The following is an 18,309-nucleotide window of genomic DNA, read 5'->3' as shown; positions in this document are numbered from 1 at the left end:
AAGAATCATACGCTTTCCAGCCCACACGTAACTGTGTCCATGCTTCCTGACACCCAACCTCCTTCACTAAGCTCACACACACTATTTTAGCTTCTGTTACTTCGTGTGCAATTCCAGATATCAAAACTGTGATTAGTCAGGATTAGGTTTTGCTGAGAGCGGACAGAAAACCTGTAACAGTGGCTTAACCAGAAGTTTCTTCCTGATATAAAATAGTAGAGGCAAAGCCTCCAGGAGTGGCATGGCAATTCTATTCCACAGAGTCTTGAGAGACCCAGCCTCCTTTTTCCTCTTTAGTCTGCCTTCCCTAGGATGAGGCCCTCCTTCTTCTTTGTCCAAGATAAAGTTCCGGTTATCACATCAAAGTTCTAAGCAGCAGAATTCAGTGAGAGGAGATAGAAGAGACTAACGATACATGCCAGCAATCTCTATTGGGGAACGATTGGCAGTCAACCACACAAATGAATGAATAAGTGAATGTGATCTGGTGCATAGGTAGATTAGCCAACGGCAGAATTTAAGACATGTAACAGAAAGATATAGAGAGAGGTGGCTAGGTGCAGTGGTTCATGCCCATAATCCCAACACTTTGGGAGGCCAAGGCAGGTGGATCACTTGAGCCTAGGAGTTTGAGACCAGCCTGGGCAACATGGAGAGACCCCATCTCTACCAAAAATATAAAAAATTACCTAGGTGTGATGGTGTGTGCATGTAGTCCCTGCTACTCGGAAGGCTGAGGTGGGAGGAGTGCTTGAGCCCAGGGAGGTCAAGGCTGCAGTGAATATGAATATGAAATGAATATGGAGATGGAGTAGGAACTTTAGAAACTAGTAAAAATTTGAAGTAGCCATTGTAGGGGATATAAAAAAGAAATGTTTAGGGATATAGGAGGAATATAGAGTAGGATTAACTGTCCAGGAAAAAGTTGGAAACTGCAAGATTTTTAGTGGCCCTAATTCATAAAGTAGTCTTCCACCATGCCCTTACATCCCCCTTCTGCCAAGGGCAGACCATTTCCATCAAAAAAAAGGAATTGTATAAAACTTCCTTTTTGGGCTAGGCATGGTATCTCATGCCTGTAATCCCAGCACGTTGGGAGGCCAGGGTGGGAAGATTACTTGAGCCCAAGAGTTTCAGACCAGCCTGGGCAACGCAGTGAGACCCCATCTCTACAAGGAATACAAAAAATTAACCAGCTGTGATGGTGTGTGCCTGTAGTCTCAGCTACTTGGGAGGCTGAGGTGGGAGGATCACTTGAGCTCGGGAGGCTGAGGCTGCAGTGAGCCATGATCGTGCCACTGTGCTCCAGCCTGGGCCACAGAGCAAACCATGTCACAAAGAAACAAAACCCCACTTTTTTATCACAAACTCCACTTTTTTTCTTCTTTGCTCAAATTAAGTAGATGATATTTTCTTGCTCGTACTAAAAAGGATAAACAGATTAAAAACTCAATGTTAGAAAATATCAGGAAGACCCTTACTGATCAGGGATTCCTGATTATTACAATAAAAGAAACCAGACTTAGGCTCCTGGATCCCGGGGAAGAGAAACTCAGGCCACCTTAAGGAAAACAGAAAAATTGCAAGGATATCCACTGACCAGAGTAGGAAAAAACTAGAAAGCCAGCAGGAAATAAGGTAGCTTCAGGGTCCGGTGACTCTTTTACATGGTTACTGTTGTAAGACAACTATGCATCTTGTCCACTCTTAAAAGGACTGCCCAATTCTTAGTTTTCAGTCAAAATTCTGAAAGAAGCCTGTCTGATTCACTTACATAATTCTCAACAAACTTCTTGGGCTGAGCCCTTTATACTAAACTACTTCATCAGCTAGCCAAAGGAGGCAGCATCCATATGATTGGCATCATTTTTAATACGTTGTATCACTCAGCGTCCAGTCCAGAGACAGAAAACACACAGTAATTCCAAGAGGGAAAGTTTGAAACAAACAATTATTAACTAGTAATGGGGTTAACTACTAAAGGTAAAGAGAACTCTAAAAAAAATACAGTAATAGTGGATGTAGGGAGCAGCCACTACCTCTAGTGCTGAGGCAGAGGACCCAAGAAAAGAACAAATTTGGGGGAAGTGGCCAGCCACAGTGGCTCACATCTGTAATCTCAGCACTTTGGGAGGCCAAGGAGGGAAGATTGCTTGAGGTCAGGAGTTCGAGACCAGCTTGGAAACACAGTAAGACCCCGTCCCTATGAAGAAAAATAAAAATCAGCCAGTTGTAGGGGCACCCGCCCATAATCCTTCCTAACCACTCAGGAGGCTGAGGCTGGAGGATGGCTTGAGCCCTGGTTGAGTCTGCAGCAAGCTATGATTGTGCCACTGCACTCCAGCCTGGGTGACAGAGCAAGGCCCTAAAACAACAACAACTGAAAAAACAAAAAACAACAAACAAAAAATGAAAACATTGGGAGACGTTCCCTTGCAAGACTGAGATTCAGACCTTGTTGGCGAGGGTGCAGTTGTGAAGCTGAAGGTTGGAGCCGGAGAGCAGACGTGTCAACAAAAGTAGCTAGGCGGCCACCCACTGGGGTGCCACTGAGACTTACTGGGAAACCTGTGAGGTAGGTCCTGCTGAAATTCCTGGGCAGCTGCCTGCTGGAGCACTAGCAAACTTGCTGGGAAGCTGGCAGGGGGACTTGTGGACGGGGGGAACTCCCACTTCTCTCAATGAGACGCTACTGAAATTTGCTGGGGGATATGTATTGCTGGGTGCTCTACATGCCAGTGGCCCCTACACAATGGAGAAGCAAAAAGAAAAAACAAAGCACACCTCTCTGCCGCAGCTCCCTGCAGCATGCTCCACTGACAAGCTTAACATTATGCCAGCTGGCAACGGCAAAACGTTTAAAAGGCCCAGCCCAGAATCACGAAGCAGGGAAATAAAAGGTGAATGTGGAGCTAGAAAATGTATAGATAACTGGCACATCCACAAATCACTGGCTGTCCCTGCACAAGTTTCGGCATAACTCATGGAACACTTCATTCAGGACATGTTCACTGAACCAGTACCTGGACTGACTGGATGAGTGTTGCATTTAAGACATTCCCTCTATTGGTATAATCCAATATCCAGGACACTGACTTCAAAATTTCTAAATAAGAGGGAAGGAGAAGACAAGAGGTCTTCCCTTGCATTTGCTCAGCAAGCACTGCTTGTTTTCACTTACATTATATGTTTATTTTGGATGTCAGGGGTTTACAGCTGATGGAATTTGTTGGAAGGCGGGGGCAGGGATGTGTGTGACTAATTGCACTGACTCAAGAAATAGAGAAATAATTCAGCTTCAGAACGGCCAGAACAAGAATCAGCCAAGGAAAACCACCTGAAGATTGGTGGACTTTAAGTACCTGCAGATCAGGGAAGCTTATGTGAGGATTTCTTTGCAATAAGTAGTTCCTTTTCCAATCTTTGTGACAAAACCTCAGGGCTTACATGAAATACTGTTAAGGTCAGCTCTCTGTTTATACAATAGGCTGAAAAGGCACCCCTCACCCCCTAACACACACACCTGGATACATATCTGTGCAACACATTGTGGATCATGATTATGTAAATAGAAATTCTTTGAATATCAATGCTCTGAGAAATCAAATAACGGATTTTAAGTCAGCCATGACGCTAACATTTTCCAGTTGTGCTCTTGCTGTCATGCAGTTTCCCATAATAACAAATGTTGATAGACAATGGTCCCAATAAATGCCATTTCAGAGGTATTTGCAAAGTGCTGTGGGACTTTATAAGACGGAATGATGGAGGGGGAATTTCAGAGTGACACTACCAAGAAGCGTTTCCTGCCACATGAAATCATCTCTACTTAGAGGTCCTATAATTTAGTCATTCAAGGCTGATTTCAGTATTTATGTAATAGAATCAAACTAGGGCCAGAATCAACGCCCATCAGTTGGCCAATATCACCTGAGAATGGGTCAACTAGTGTTTGAGGTTGCACGTTGGCATCAGTTGAAAGATGTATGAACTGCCAGTAGTGGGACCTCATCTCTACTAACCAAAAGCTTTATATTCATAAAGGACAACTTTTAGGGAAGAGAATTAAGTGAATACCATTGCCATTTTTTCTCCCTCTACACCTTTAAGTGAAAAAACAAAATAGATATTGCCTTTGGAACTAACTGCCTAAGTACTCTTAGGAACTTAAATTTCTGGTTTATTATGCTATTAGTTTCCAAATGCTGTACATCTAAGCATAGCTTAAAAAAAATCAGTTAATGAGCAGAACCAAAGTCCTAGGGCAGTTTGTGAGTTCCTTTGAAATTACACACAAATTTTAGGGTACTTTTTTTTTTTTGAGACAGAGTCTCCGTCACCCAAGCTGGAGTGCAGTGGTGAGATCTCAGCTCACTGCAACCTCTGCTTCCCAGGTTCTAAGCGATTCTCCTGCCTCAGCCTCTGGAGTAGCTGGTTACAGGTGCGTACCACCATGCCCGGCGTATTTTGTTTTTATTTTTTGAGATGGAGTCTTGCTCTGTCGCCCAGGCTGGAGTGTAGTGGCTTGATCTCAGCTCACTGCAACCTCTGCCTCCTGGGTTCAAGCGACTCTACCTGTTTCCCAAGTAGCTGGGACTACAGGTGTACGCCACCACACCCGGCTACTTTTTGTATTTTTAGTAGAGATGGGGTTTCACCGTGTTAGCCAGGTTGGTCTTGAACTCCTGACCTCGTGATCAGCCTGCCTCGGCCTCCCAAAGTGCTGGGATTACAGGTATGAGCCACTGCACCTAGCCCATATTTTGCATTTTTTAGTAGAGATGGGGTTTCACCATGTTGGCAAGGCTGGTCTCAAAACTCCTGACCTCAGGTATCTACTGGCCTCAGTCTCCCAAAGTTCTGGGATTACAGGCATGAACCACTGCACTCTGCGGGGTACTTTTTTTTAAGACAGGATTGTAGCTTTCATCAGATTCCTAAAAATTGGGCCCAGAACTCAAAAGTTAAGAACCATTGCGTTAGAGGAACTGAGAAACTAAACCAGAGTAAGAGATAAACAAGGCAACATTAAAATGAACATTTTATATTAAAAGTTTAAGATTGATGATATACTAGCCCATGTATAGAATTTAATTGCAAACTGAACTTTAACAGGCAAAGATATTAATACATGCAAAGGTGAAATCATTTCAGTGAGTTCAAAACTGGATGGAGGATGCTAATTGTATTAAGCTGTATTAAATTTTTTAAAAATTATACTTTAAGTTCTGTGCATAAATTACACTTTAAGATACATGTGCAGAACACACAGGTTACCTAGGTATATGTGTGCCATGGTGGTTTGCTGCACCCATCAACCCGTCATCTACATTAGGTATTTTTCCTAATGCCATCCCTCCCACCTCCGACAGGCCCCAGTGTGTGATGTTCCTCGTGTCCCAATGTTCTCGTTTCAAGAAATGTGAGATGTCTTTCATAGCCACTTGTTTTCCCAGTTTCTTAGGAAGCCACTCTCCAAATAAATCATGCATATATATAGCAATAACTAGCACAATTTACATGTTCTCACACCTACCATAATTTTCCTCAAAAGCAAACATATTTAAAAATCGTAAGGGCCGAGCATGGTGGCTCACACCTGCAATTACAGCGCTTTGGGAGGCTGAGGTGGGTGGATCACGTGAGGCCAGGAGTTCAAGACCAGCCTCAGCAACATGGTGAAATCCCATTCCTACCAAAAATACAAAAAATTAGCCGGGTCTGGTTGTGGCATGCACCTGTGGTCCCAGCTACTCAGGGGGCCAAGGTCGGAGGATCACTTGAACCAGGGAAGTGGAGGTTGTAGTGAGCAGAGACTGCATCACTACACTCCAGTTTGGGTGACAGAGCCAGGCCCATCTCAAAAAAACAAAAACAGAAACAAACAAAAAACAAAAACACAAGAAAACAAATGTAGTGACTATCATCAAACTATCAATCAAGGTGATAGTTCTTTCACCTCCATTTGAAATTATTTAAATTCTTTCCACATTTTACCTAAAATACAGTCAGATAAACATTTCACATGGAACCATATCCAAAGTAGTAGCACCATAATTTAGGTATGCTAAAAATGGATTTTCAACACAAGACAAATCTAGTGGCTTTCATATTATACAATATGTTTTCTAACTTCTGGGTGTCTATAGTACTAATTCACTTGATGCTCAATTTAAAACACAATGGAACTTTCTTAAAAAAGAAAAAAGCGTATCATTTTTGATGAATTCATTTAATGAGATTTTTCTAAAATGGAGTGGTACAAATGTTAAGCCCACATATGGAGGACTCTTGCAAGTGTACTCGTTTGCTCCATTTAACACTTTTGCAAGGTGGCTTCTGAGTGCGCATTAGTTGGCCAGTATAACTAGTGAGATAAAACAAACATCAATGTGCGTGCCAGGTTCACTACACTGTCAGAATACTCAGTTTTAGCCCTAGCACTGACATTACTTTGGGCCTCTATCTTCTTTTCTAAAAAGAACTGGGTGAATTATCTTAAAAAATTTCCTTCAAGTCCAAATTTTAAAAAATGCTAATATATTGTCCAAGTAAAAGATATCCCAATAAACATCTTTGACATGGAACAAATTAATCAAGTGACACGTAACCACTGACAAACGGAACTGCCATTATCAAGAATTCTAATAAAGATTATTGATTACCACAAGCCCAATCCCAGTCTCTGCATTTCTTTAAAATTCACTTGTCCTCTGGGAACTAAGACATCCCTGTACACAAAGTGCGACTCTACTGACGTTTCATCAATTTCCACAATAAAAACATGTTTAAAAAAAAAAAAAAAGTTAACAAATGGGGGAAAAGCCAAGACCCAGGATAAAGGATTTAATCCAGTATTTATTCCACACTCATGATGGTTCTCTGTAATCAGAATACAAGTCATAAGAACAATCTATCAAATTTGCTGATAGTTTTAAATAATGCAGCACAGCATTACTTTTAATACTCCTCTGTTCTAGATTAAGTTTAAAAACTCAAACAGCAATCTCCATTATCAATAAAAAAAGTTTGGAATTTTAAAAAAAGGACACTATATCAAGCTGTTTCATAATTTAAGGATTTTCCATTTATAAAAATGCTTTGGAAGCTTGACACTTGAATCTGTTTCTCTACTCATTTGCCCCACCCTCTCCCAATTACATGTTAGTATAGGGTTCTGCAAGAATGCTAGGCTTTAGACATTAATTTTTTTCTTTAATATAGTACTTTAAAATCTGAGAAAGAATTCAAGAAAAAAGGATTACATGTCATGTATTTTTTTCAAATAAAAAAGGAAAACTAAGTGAATAAATTTTAGGCATACTAAGTGTCCCTTTGAGGTAGAATGCTAAAAGGACTTTTGATGAAATCACAGCCTAAAAACCTCTGCATCAGAAACTAACTTCTCATAAATTCTCTCTAAAGGTAACTGTGGAGAATATTAAGTGTAACATATTAACAAGAGCCTTCCAAGATAATATACAGTGGACAAGAATGTTCATCCTACAATGCTGCCTTCATGTACATTGGCAGCACATATTTCTCCTACAACAGACATCCAAGTTCCATTCTCAAAGTCTTTAGCATTCTATTACGAAAAGCACAGCCATGCTAACTTCAGTACACAAACCATAATCCCACACCTACAAAACAAAAATAGATTAGTGGCAGTTTATTGCCTTATACAAATTTAACCAACATGGCAACCATGCCAAAGGAATTAAAACATTTTCAGGACATATGTACAGACTGTACATTTCAAAAACAAACAATAAAAATGCAAGAACAATCTGTGCATCATGTATCAAACTTAACAATTGGGTGAAAACACCAATGCAATAAATGGAATTACAAAGGCACTTCCCTACACAAAAGAGGAAATGAAAATGCAGCCTACAGGGAGAGCTTGAGGAGTGCGAACTACTGCACAATCTCAACTTGGGGGAAAAAAAGCAGATTTAATCATTTATAGGATTCAATGTGATCCACTTTTACAAAATATTTTCACACAGTCTCATCTTTGTTTTTATGCTGTTTTTCTTGGCTCTCTCGTTCTATACTTTGGCTCCTTCGACGATCATGTTTGTCTGACTGGTCCTTACTATCACTGTGATCTCGTTTGTGGGAACGTTCTTTGCTTCCACTACGCTTTCTAGATTTTTCTTTGCTGGGACTATGTTCCCGTTTTTTTGATTTTTCAACACTGTCAGTTCTTCCTTGACTGCCACTTCGACTTCGTTTATTTGATTTTTCTTTACTTTCATTTTTATGTTTACTTGATTTCTCTTTGCTTCTACTTCTACTTCGTTTCCCTGCATTTCTACTTCGACTCCTACTTCTGTGTTTCCTTTCTCTGCTTCTGCTTCTACTGTGTTTTTTCTCTTTCTTGGAATCTTTTTTGTCATCTCTGTGCCGCCTATCATCTTTGTCTTCTTTATGTTTCTTCTCTTCTACCTCTCCCCTACTTCTCTGTTCCTTGGACCTTTCTCTTGATCGCTCTCTCTCTTTTTCTCGGTCATTTCCTCTTTCCTTATCATAGTCACGATCTCGTCTTCTACCTCTCTCATTTTCTTTCTCTCTTTCTCGATCCCTGTCCCTTCTATCCCCTTTCCTATCACGACTTCGACTGCGACTTCTATGCCTTTCCCTACTTCTGCTGCGCCTGCGTTCTAACCCCCGGTCAATACTTCGGGATCTTCGCCGTTCTTTCTCCCTTTCTTTGGCTTCACGCTCTAGTCGCTGGCGTTCTTTCTCTCTTTCTAATTCTCTGTCAAAACTAGAAGACCCATGGCCCTCCCGATGATGACTTCTACTTCTTGATCTTCTTGGGGACCTCCGTGGACTCAGAGATCTCCTTGGAGACCTAAGGAAGGCGGAGGGAGAAAGAAAATTTCAATGAATAAAACATGAAATTCTTTTCATAGTAATTTTCAACAGCATTATTTATTCAGGTCCTCATGCTTAAGTCCATGTCAAGAATCATCAAAGCAAAAAAGTTTATTGTTCTCATTTACAGATGCATAATGTTACAGAAAAAGCCCTGAAAAGAAGAAAATAATCTTTGGGGGGTAAAAGTGACAAACTAATAAAATGAACAGTAAAATTCCTAACAACGTACTATTTCTCAGAACCATTAACTTTGTATAAAACATATATAAAAAATAAGCATAATTCAAGAGTGACATTACCTTGAACGTCTGCGTTCAACATGTCTGTCTATTTCCTCAGCACCTTCCTTCCCATCTTTCTTGATTTTTCTAGGTCGGGTTTTAATCTGCTGATCAATATTCTTTTGAACTGGAACTGGAATTCTTGGAAACAAGGTAGAAAACCACTCCAGTTTTGTGAGAAAAGATCGTAGCATTTCTCCAATGGTCATTACACAGCCTCCACCAGCCTTCACATCTAGGTCCTACAGAAACACAAAAGATACCCTAGCCGTCAAAAAAAGTATTTCCATATATACATTAATACTATAAAAATATTACCATCTTTGGAATCTCAATATAAAAAAAACTAACAGAAAAATTTTATTTCGTATCCTAATCTGACAATGAATGAACAGAAATATTTGGGCTTAGTGTGTGCATGCAGGTGAGAACAAACCCTGCAGCCTCACGGGCATAAAGGGAACTGATCTCACTCAGTTAACAATATGAAAAAGCCCCTTACATTTCTAAACCATGCGGAATGATTGACTTAAATTTACATTCCACATACCTACTATGTATTTATTTCTGTGGACATATTTGCACACATCATATACCTTGCACCATAACCTAGCTACATATCATCTACTTTAGATAATCCCTGTCTAACGGTTATCTTTTAACAGCTCTAATATAAAATGAAGCCCTAATAAAACTGGAAGCAATAGCAAACCAACTGCCATGAAGCAGTGAGGTTTCTAATTTAGTTATGTAGAAAATAAATAAATGAACAAATAATTGGAAACGCATAATCCATGATGACCATTGTCTCTGAAAAGGGTCATTACCGCATGAAGGCCTTCTTGCTATGCCCTCTCACAGCTCAGGACATGTTAGTCAGCTATTGTCAGTCCCAAACCTATAGTGCAAGCACACAAGGAAAGTGAGATTTGTTATCTAAACAGGAAAACAAGAGCTAAAGGTAAAACTGCTTGCACTCACACACATTTAAGTGTTCAGATATACAGTATATCCAAATATAATCGCTGCAGATATCTAAGGAAGAAAACAATAAGTTAGCTTAAATAGAGGACCTCAGATTTGTAAACACAATAAAAAACATAAAATAGAGGCATCCAGAAACAAAACCAATACAACACCAATTATGATGAGGAACATGCTTTTTTAAAGACAGAAGGGAGAAGTGCTTCAGTATGAAAAACTCATCTAAAGATAAAAAACCCTTAAAGATTGTGATTTAAAACACGTTTTGCTTCTTCTGAGTTATTAAGTAACTCAGTTAACTGGCAAAAAAAAAAAAAGAGTAGAGAAAAATAAAAATTCTCCATGTCTAAACGAGATCTTTTTTTTTAAGGTGTGCATGTAATAACAAAACACAATAGATTTCCATTAGAACCATCCTTAAATTCAATAAATTCTTTGGATGAACTCTGTAAATAGACTACTGACATACAGCACTCAAAGTCTTTATGAACCTTAAAACACAAAATAGCAGAGTGGGTAGACAAATGGACAATACAGCTCATCATTTCATTTTTGAAATGTTGGACTTCACCATGTAAGTAAATTAATGCATATATGACATTTTGTTTTGAGAAAGGGTCTTACTCTGTTACCCAGGCTGGAGTGCAGCGGCAATGATCTTGGCTCACTGCAAATTCCACCTGCTAGGCTCAAGTGATCTTCCCACCCCCACCTCCCAAGTAGCTGGGACTAATAAGATGCACACCTATATGCTCAGCTAATTTTTAAACTTTTTTTTTTTTTTAGAGATGAGGTCTCACTATATTGCTCAGGCAGGTCTTAAACTCTCAAAGTGTTGGGATTACAAGTGTGAGCCACCATGCCCAGCCAATGCATACACAATTTATTTTTTATTATTCTCCTCTAGTATATGCATGCATATATGATTTAAATCTAACTTAGTATTTCAGATTTCAAATTAGGGAGACTCAAATTACAATTTTAAAAAAAATTCTTTTTTAAAGGTACATGTGGTGTACTAGGAGTCAGAAAGCTAGAATTAAAATTTTGTCACCTTGAACAAGTCATCCAAACACTTAGCCTATTTATGTAACACCCAGTTCTTCAATTCAGCACTTCTATGCAAGTGGGAATACTGATATATGGAAGAAGTTAGAGGGTGAAGAACTGAAATGTTCCAGAAGAAACAAAAGCTACAATTAGTATTCCGTGTGCATGTATTTTATTATCACCTCGATCTTGAGCATGCCCCATCTTGAAAAATCACTATTAACTATACAATTCAGGATCAATGCAATACACAGAACATAATTAAGAAGTGAAAAATTTCCAATAATTACCAAACACATTTAAACAATTTTAAAACAAGAAAATAAAACTTCAGAAATTTACCCTGAAATATATAAAAGCCATCAGGTCTCAGTAAAAGGACATTAATTCCAAAAGCATCTGACTGAAATAAATTTAACTACAGGAAATTCTTGAAGACATTAAACTACCAATAAATAAAAGATAATAAAAATATGAGAGTAATCAGAAGAAAACAAATTATTACCCTTGTTGACATACCTCTTCATCATCAAGGAAGGATTCAAACCAGTCCCATAGATCTGTAGGGGGCTGTGTATATCTAGAATTACAAAAGACTACTATTAAACATATGTGAATTAAAATGAGATATTTCCTGGAAATGTACATAAATGCACGCTCACCTTATATACATAAATCCAAGAGCTCTAATATATGGAGAGTCTGTGTGTGTTATAAGACCCATCACTTGCTTTCGAGTTAACTTCAGGGTAAATAATTTGTATAACAGGCAAAATGCTGTAGAAACAATTCCTCCTGTTCCAACACCTCGAACCTTTAGGGGAAACAAGAGTTAAGAAAAAGCAGTAAAATAATTAACAGACTCTTAACACCAATTGATTAATCCTGTTAGGTATTAATAACAAGCCATAATCCAGAACTAAGAAACAAGCATTAAAAAGTAACACTTTTCTAACCCTATTTCACTGAACACTTGAATTTAGATTAAAAAAATTGTCACTCAAGTATATAATTGACAGGCCTCTAGTTCTCTAAATATAAACTTAGTTATGAGAAACAGAAAAACTGAAAAATGCACGTACTTCTACTTACCCCTCCGCACATCCCTGTCTGGCCCGCTGTTTTCCTGCTTCCTTTCTCCCATGGTTCAACGTGCGTGACCTGAAAATAGAAAAGAGGAACACAACAAACATTCATACTTTGAATTTATTTAAAAGCCTGATAAAAGTATACCCAAGTCCATAATAGAGCAGCTCTTCCAAAATTATTTTGGCATTAAGTATATGTTTACTGACATTGTGTGTAAATCATTTTTGGAAAAACTGCTTAGACATTTAAACAACAGCCAAAAGCTACTAGGGTTTAACAAAACCTTAATAGCTTTGCAGAGGAGAAATCCCACTAAACTGGCCTTATAAAGAGCTGATATCTATATCTGGGAGTCAGAAAATTTCTATAGTCTCCCTTGGTTGCAAAAACTATTTGGTAATATTTTAACTTTGATAATATTTTAACTTATGAGTTGCTTTTAAAACATTTTTCCTTTAAAAATGGATTTAAGTCTCCAATTTAAAGCAAAAAGTATTAATGACGTTTAAGCATTAATTTGAAATACTTGAAAATAACTTTAATAGTTCAATTTTATTGTAATTTAAAATCTACATTATAAAATTAAGGAAAATTACTGGAAAAATCTCTAAAACAGTAACAGGTTACTTGTGATGCAAAATTATGGAACTTTTTATTTGTACATTTTTTTCCACCAGGGTCAGGTTTATTCCTGATTAAAGATAAAATTACAAAGGCCACACTTACAGAGATCATTGTTGTAATTAAGCTTCAGCCTAATTATGTGTGAACCAATCCAATTATTCCCCAGAATATAAGTTGTGTCAAAAACTGAGTGTGACTAGTCACAGGCATATACTAAGATTCATCAAAGATGATACAGTATCATATTTGCTATAAGGAACATCTTACAAAAACCATTCCTTATCTAAAAATAGCAACAACAACAACAAAAGAATATTAGCTCTATAATAGAATCCAAAAAGGCCTTTTGGGAAGACCCATTTTTGTTTTTTTAAAAACATACAAAAAAAATCCTGTTTTTTCACTACGTATTTCTAAAATTCTATTTCCACCCGCACATGGTAAATTTTGTAGTCCTGAATAATGGCTTCAGATAGAAAATCATGCATTTAAGTTTAAGCACTACACTATTTCGCAGTGTTTTAACGTTTCCTTTACTCCCCACAGACTGCTATGTAAAAGATGTTTCAATTCCTTAAAAGCTAGCCAAAGTCAGGGTTGGATGCATACAAAATAAAATTACAACGTTGGAAACTTACATATTTCAGTGAGTATTTGATCTGAACGTCTTAAGTCCTGATAATATTAGTAAAAAGCTGGGTCTATTAGTTTTTTAACGGAATTTAAAAACAATTCCTGGTAGAATCTTGTTTCAAAACACATTTGAAACTTAAAAACGAGACTTTCCTCTATTACATTAACATTTTGCCTATGTTAGAAAACAGAACCTGCCGCAAAAAGAGCAGGAACCCAATTTTCAACTGCTTAAAGTTTACTGCATAAATAAAGCTAAGGATTAAATGTTATTCACCATACTGTATCCATGCTAAAAAGGTCTTACCTTTTAAAAGCTAAAAAAACTAATTCATAGAATTATAATCAGACCTACTCTCGTAAGAGGATTCCAAATTTATCTGTGTACTTTATCAACCCAAAGTTGAACTGTATTCCTCAAGATATGTTTTCTATAAAAAGCAACTAATCTCTCAAAATCCTTCAATAACCTAATTACTCAACTGGGGGAAAAGGTGGGCAAAACGAAAGAGAATGTCCTTTTGTTACCATCTCTACACGTACGTTCAAACGACAGAAAACACTTTGTGTGGTCTGTCGAGTTTTTAAAAGTCAATATAGACAAAAATGGATTGTATATTAGATGCTCCGGATAAAATATTTAAAGACCATTAAGGCTATTATTAATATTCTTTAAAATAGAAATTAACCTTTGGAGGCCTGGAAGGTATTTTTTACACTACCTAATTTGCAGGGAAGTGGAAAAAGCCTACCTAACTGGTGAAGGACCAAAAGCAATGGCCAAAAAAAAAAAAAAAAAAAATCTAATTAGCCGTTCATTTAACCAGGGAAATGCATTTATGGCGATTGAGCATGATTAATAGTGCATACCTCTACCTGCGACCCTGGGCTGCTCCGAGCCTCGCTGCAAGACTGAGTCAATCCTGCTAACGAAACAAGAACTGAGACAAGAGTGCAGTGAGGAGGCGCCAGGTGAGCTCCCCAGCACAGCCAAGCCAGCACCGACCCTGCCGCAGAAGCCCAGGGCCCAGATAATTCTAAATTAGCCCAATGCACAGGTGGCTGAGACCTCTTACTCCTGACTTCCTGCTGGGAAAATTTCCAGGCCTTCTGTACACCTCTTGAAATGGCACCTCTCCACCCTCATCCCCCCAACCCCACCCGACACACACGCACTGACCATTTCCCTGTCTGGATCGGATAGTGAGTACCAACAACACGAGGCCAATACTGAAGTCATTACACGCCCTGGCCAGGGGTGAGCGGGAGAAGCACCAACAAGTTGGCGCTCAGTAGATCCACGTCAAAAGGAATAATTTTAAAGCTGTAAACTGGAAAGGCTTCTGTTACTCTTTCCTCCTCTCCCCAATCCCTCTTGCCGAACTCCCCCCAGGGGTGGGCAGAAGGTTGGGGGAGGAGAGAGATCAATAGTGGCGGGCTCTCCCGGCTCTAAAAATCTAAAATGGAAACGAGAGGGCGGCCCCAGTCCGACCCCTCCCAGAGAAGACTACAGGCCGCAGCTCCCCCTCCGCCGAACCACCTTCCCCCACCCACAAATCTTCAGATTTCGGGGGCCGCCTTCGCCCGTTTCCTCCATACCCCCTCTTCCGAACTTACCCCCAAAGCCAAGGCCTACACGCTTCGTACCTTAAAGTAGATCTCGTCCACCACCTCGTGGTAGGTCTTGAGCTCGTAGAGCTGTACTTTGAAGTAAGGCGACGACAGGATGTTGGTCAGGATCATGGGGTTGAGGTTCATGGTCTTCTCGTTGCCCCAGAGCGGGAGCACATTGCCCTGCTTGCCCGAGACCGCCGGCTTGGTAGCGCCGCCGCCGCCGCCGCACTGCTGCTGTTGCTGAGCCGCAGCAGCGGCGGCCTGGTGCTGCGGCTGCGAGTTGCCTGTCAGCGCGGGGCTGTTGTTAGCCATGTTGCGGCGGAAGGAAGGAGGGAGGGAAGGAAGGAGGGGGGGGAGGGGGCCAAGCTCGATCTCGCTCTTCGGGACAACGGTCTGGGACCCTACTCCATGGAACGTCGTCGGGAGAAGGGGCCGCCTTGCTGTGCCCCAGCCGGGCAAGAGAGGGCACCCAGGGCGCCGACAAAAGGACCCCGGGCCGAGAGCAAACAGCGAAACCCAGTCCGCGAGAACTCCACGCAGAAGAGGAGCCGGCGGCAAGTGAGCTCGATCTCTTCCGCCAACTGCCCCTGGGAACAAGATGGCGGACCCGGCGGATATGACGCCACGCACCCCAGCGTTCCAAGCTGAACTGCCGGCCAATCAGAGACGCCCAGGTGGGCTGGAGCGTCCTCTTCCTAGTTCCCCGCGTTCTCTGCACCCTGAAGTCGCTGCAGTGACCTCCCTACCTGACTCTTAGGGGATTTCCCCTGCGAATTTGGGGGCCGGGGGAGAGGGTGGTAGGCTTAATCCGTTGTTGTTGTATTTTGACTGGGGGCTTGATTTCTTTTGTCGAGAGCTGAACCAGAAAGGGTTCGCATGGCTGCGATGTGCTTGCTAATATCGTGACTCTTGACTCCTGCAGAGTATCCGAGAGGGTCTCCTGGCGTCTGTTTTAAGGTTCTCTGGAAGGGACAATGGTCAGGGACCCCACTCCTCCGGGAGATTCTGATCAAAGGTCACGTCCTTCGCCAGCCTCTAGTGTCCAGCCAGAGGTCTTAAATTTATTCAACCGTTAGATTGAGATGACATCTGCCTGGGCTGTTGAGAGCACTGAAAAAGCTAATATACTTGTGGCGCTTAGTAGACTGTTCCAGGCCTCTGGTAGGCGCCTTTTCTTTTCTCCCTGCTCCGGATCTTTCGATTCTAGGAATGTGTTCGGAGTGGTAAACATTGGGTGAGATACTGTGAAATGGGAATGGGGGTGTGAATGTGTGGGGAGTTTGTTGCAATCTTAACTTCAGTGGCGCATATACAGAGGAGAAGAAAAGAATGACGATGGAAACTTTGGGAAAAATCCCATCTGGATGAAAATAAACCAGGAGGAGAGAGAGAAGACAAGCAGAAAAGTAGGTAAACCAAGAGACAGTTGTATGACAGAATACAAGGAAACAGAAAAAAATAAATAATGAATTGAGTGACTGATTAATGTTTAGAGCTGTACAGTACAAAAGTGGTAATCCTGTCCGGTTCCTTTGTTTTAGGTTGCAAGAGAACTAGAACCCTAAGAGGAGAAGCAGTTTTCACCTTCTTAGTAGCAAATCTTGTTTTTCTCTATAGTGGTTTTTATTAACTTCCAAAGGAAGACTGAAGATCCTAACCCCTGTGTCATGAGTTACCACGTTAGAAGTCCATAGAAAAAAAATTTTTTGAACCCAGTTCTTTTTGTGTATATATATTTTTGCCTTGATAATAATAGTTTATTGAGTTTATCGAGTGACACATTGCCTAATCGTATGGCTTATTTTTAATTCCTCAGATACATGATCTTTCTGTATAGTCTTAAACAGTCTTTACCCCTAGTCACTTTGGATGAAAAGCTTGGTAGAGAGGTTGAGTTTGATATCTAAGTGTCAGTGGCATCAAACTCAGGGAGCCAGGTATTATGATAAAGTGCTTAACATATTCAATGAATCCCTACAACAGGCTGAAGATGTTATTTTTATCACCATTTTAAAAAATGTTTATTCACTTGTAATTGAAGACCTCTACGCTGCACATATATAAAACTGTAAGTTTGGTTTGATTAGTTTTTTTTGTTTTGTTTTGTTTTTTTGTTTTTTTTTTTTTTTGAGACGGAGTCTCGCTCTGTCGCCCAGGCTGGAGTGCAGTGGCGGGATCTCAGCTCACTGCAAGCTCCGCCTCCCGGGTTCCCGCCATTCTCCTGCCTCAGCCTCCCGAGTAGCTGGGACTACAGGCGCCCACAACCGCGCCCGGCTAATTTTTTGTATTTTTAGTAGAGACGGGGTTTCACCGTGGTCTCGATCTCCTGACCTTGTGATCCGCCCGCCTCGGCCTCCCAAAGTGCTGGGATTACAGGCGTGAGCCACCGCGCCCGGCCTGGTTTGATTAGTTTTGACATATATGTATACCCATTAAACCATTACTACAATAAAAATAATCTTCCGTCATTCCCAAAAGTTTTCTTGTGCCCTTTGTAATCCATCTCTCTTTCCAACTTCATACCGAAGCAACCACTTTCTGTCAATAGAGACTATTTTGCATTTTCTTGAATCTTAAATAAATGAAATCATACACAGTGTTCTCTTTTTTTGCCTCCTTATTGCATGTATCAGCAGGTTGTGTTTTTTTAAAATTACTGATTAGTATTCCATTGTATTGATTTATCACAATTTTATTTATCTAATCATTGATGGGCACAGCATTTTCATTTGTAATAGCCCCAAATTAGAAATAATGCAAAGTGTTAAAAATGCTGTGAACACTTGTGACTAGACAGTGTGGACTTTTTTTTTTTTTTTTTGGAGACAGAGTCCCACTCTGTTGCCCAGGCTGGAGTGCCCTCTTTCAGCAGGAAGTAGCCAGATAGACTTGACACCCCTCTTCACTATGCTATTTTCTCTTTCTTGAGACCATGATATGCAGCAGGCAGACATGAGCATGGGGGAATATAAAGGGTCCAAGATTTGCAGAGCAAAATCACCTGGTGACCATCCAGCAGGCCCTGGAGACTAAAACTTCTTATCTGAGGATTTCAAAAGTAATTAGACTTCCCTATTATCTAACACAGGCATCTGGTTCCAGTTTTTTCCCCCCAAATTTATAACTAGAATTTCTATACATCCCT

At 40.3% G+C, this 18,309-nt stretch overlaps 1 protein-coding gene and 1 long non-coding RNA gene across 16 annotated transcripts; one reads left to right on the top strand and one right to left on the bottom strand.

The window, feature by feature from the left end:
• Window positions 1–6,838: 6,838 nt before the first annotated feature.
• On the bottom strand, window positions 6,839–16,436 carry PRPF38B (pre-mRNA processing factor 38B). 15 transcript variants are annotated; one of them, XM_021921616.2, is made up of 8 exons: window positions 15,198–16,436; window positions 14,421–14,473; window positions 12,287–12,365; window positions 11,867–12,018; window positions 11,724–11,784; window positions 10,152–10,205; window positions 9,189–9,412; window positions 6,839–8,863 (listed from the first exon to the last, which is right to left on the bottom strand). In XM_021921616.2, the coding sequence occupies exons 6-8, from the start codon at window positions 10,155–10,157 to the stop codon at window positions 8,005–8,007; spliced, it is 1,089 nt and encodes a 362-aa protein (XP_021777308.1). In that variant the 5' UTR covers window positions 10,158–10,205; window positions 11,724–11,784; window positions 11,867–12,018; window positions 12,287–12,365; window positions 14,421–14,473; window positions 15,198–16,436; the 3' UTR covers window positions 6,839–8,004. The 15 variants fall into 15 exon arrangements, with proteins under 15 accessions (XP_021777308.1, XP_021777331.1, XP_021777326.1 ...); XM_021921639.2 differs by lacking the exon at window positions 10,152–10,205 and adding an exon at window positions 9,998–10,068; XM_021921634.2 differs by lacking the exon at window positions 10,152–10,205 and adding an exon at window positions 9,998–10,068 and having other exon boundaries at window positions 12,297–12,365.
• A 28-nt stretch (window positions 16,437–16,464) lies between these two features.
• Window positions 16,465–16,879, top strand: LOC103887417. The gene is made up of 2 exons (XR_651494.3): window positions 16,465–16,570; window positions 16,706–16,879. It is a non-coding gene; the product is annotated as an uncharacterized LOC103887417 (long non-coding RNA).
• The last annotated feature ends 1,430 nt before the right edge of the window (window positions 16,880–18,309 follow it).

The sequence above is a fragment of the Papio anubis genome, chromosome 1, assembly GCF_008728515.1.
Source record: "Papio anubis isolate 15944 chromosome 1, Panubis1.0, whole genome shotgun sequence".
Classification (NCBI taxonomy): Eukaryota; Metazoa; Chordata; class Mammalia; order Primates; family Cercopithecidae; genus Papio; species Papio anubis.
The sequence above is the reverse complement of the archived record's forward strand: the minus strand, read 5'-3'. Positions and strand labels throughout refer to the sequence as shown.

Bases quoted from the DNA above. Each gene is read 5' to 3' on its own strand.
- PRPF38B (XM_003892302.5), bottom strand. From the start codon at position 15,476: ATGGCTAACAACAGCCCCGCGCTGACAGGCAACTCGCAGCCGCAGCAC. The intron at 12,019-12,296 runs GTAAGTAGAAGT...TTTCCCCTAAAG, and splicing joins AGACAGGGATGTGCGGAGGG to GTTCGAGGTGTTGGAACAGG. The intron at 8,864-9,188 runs GTAATGTCACTC...CGCCTTCCTTAG, and splicing joins GTTGAACGCAGACGTTCAAG to GTCTCCAAGGAGATCTCTGA.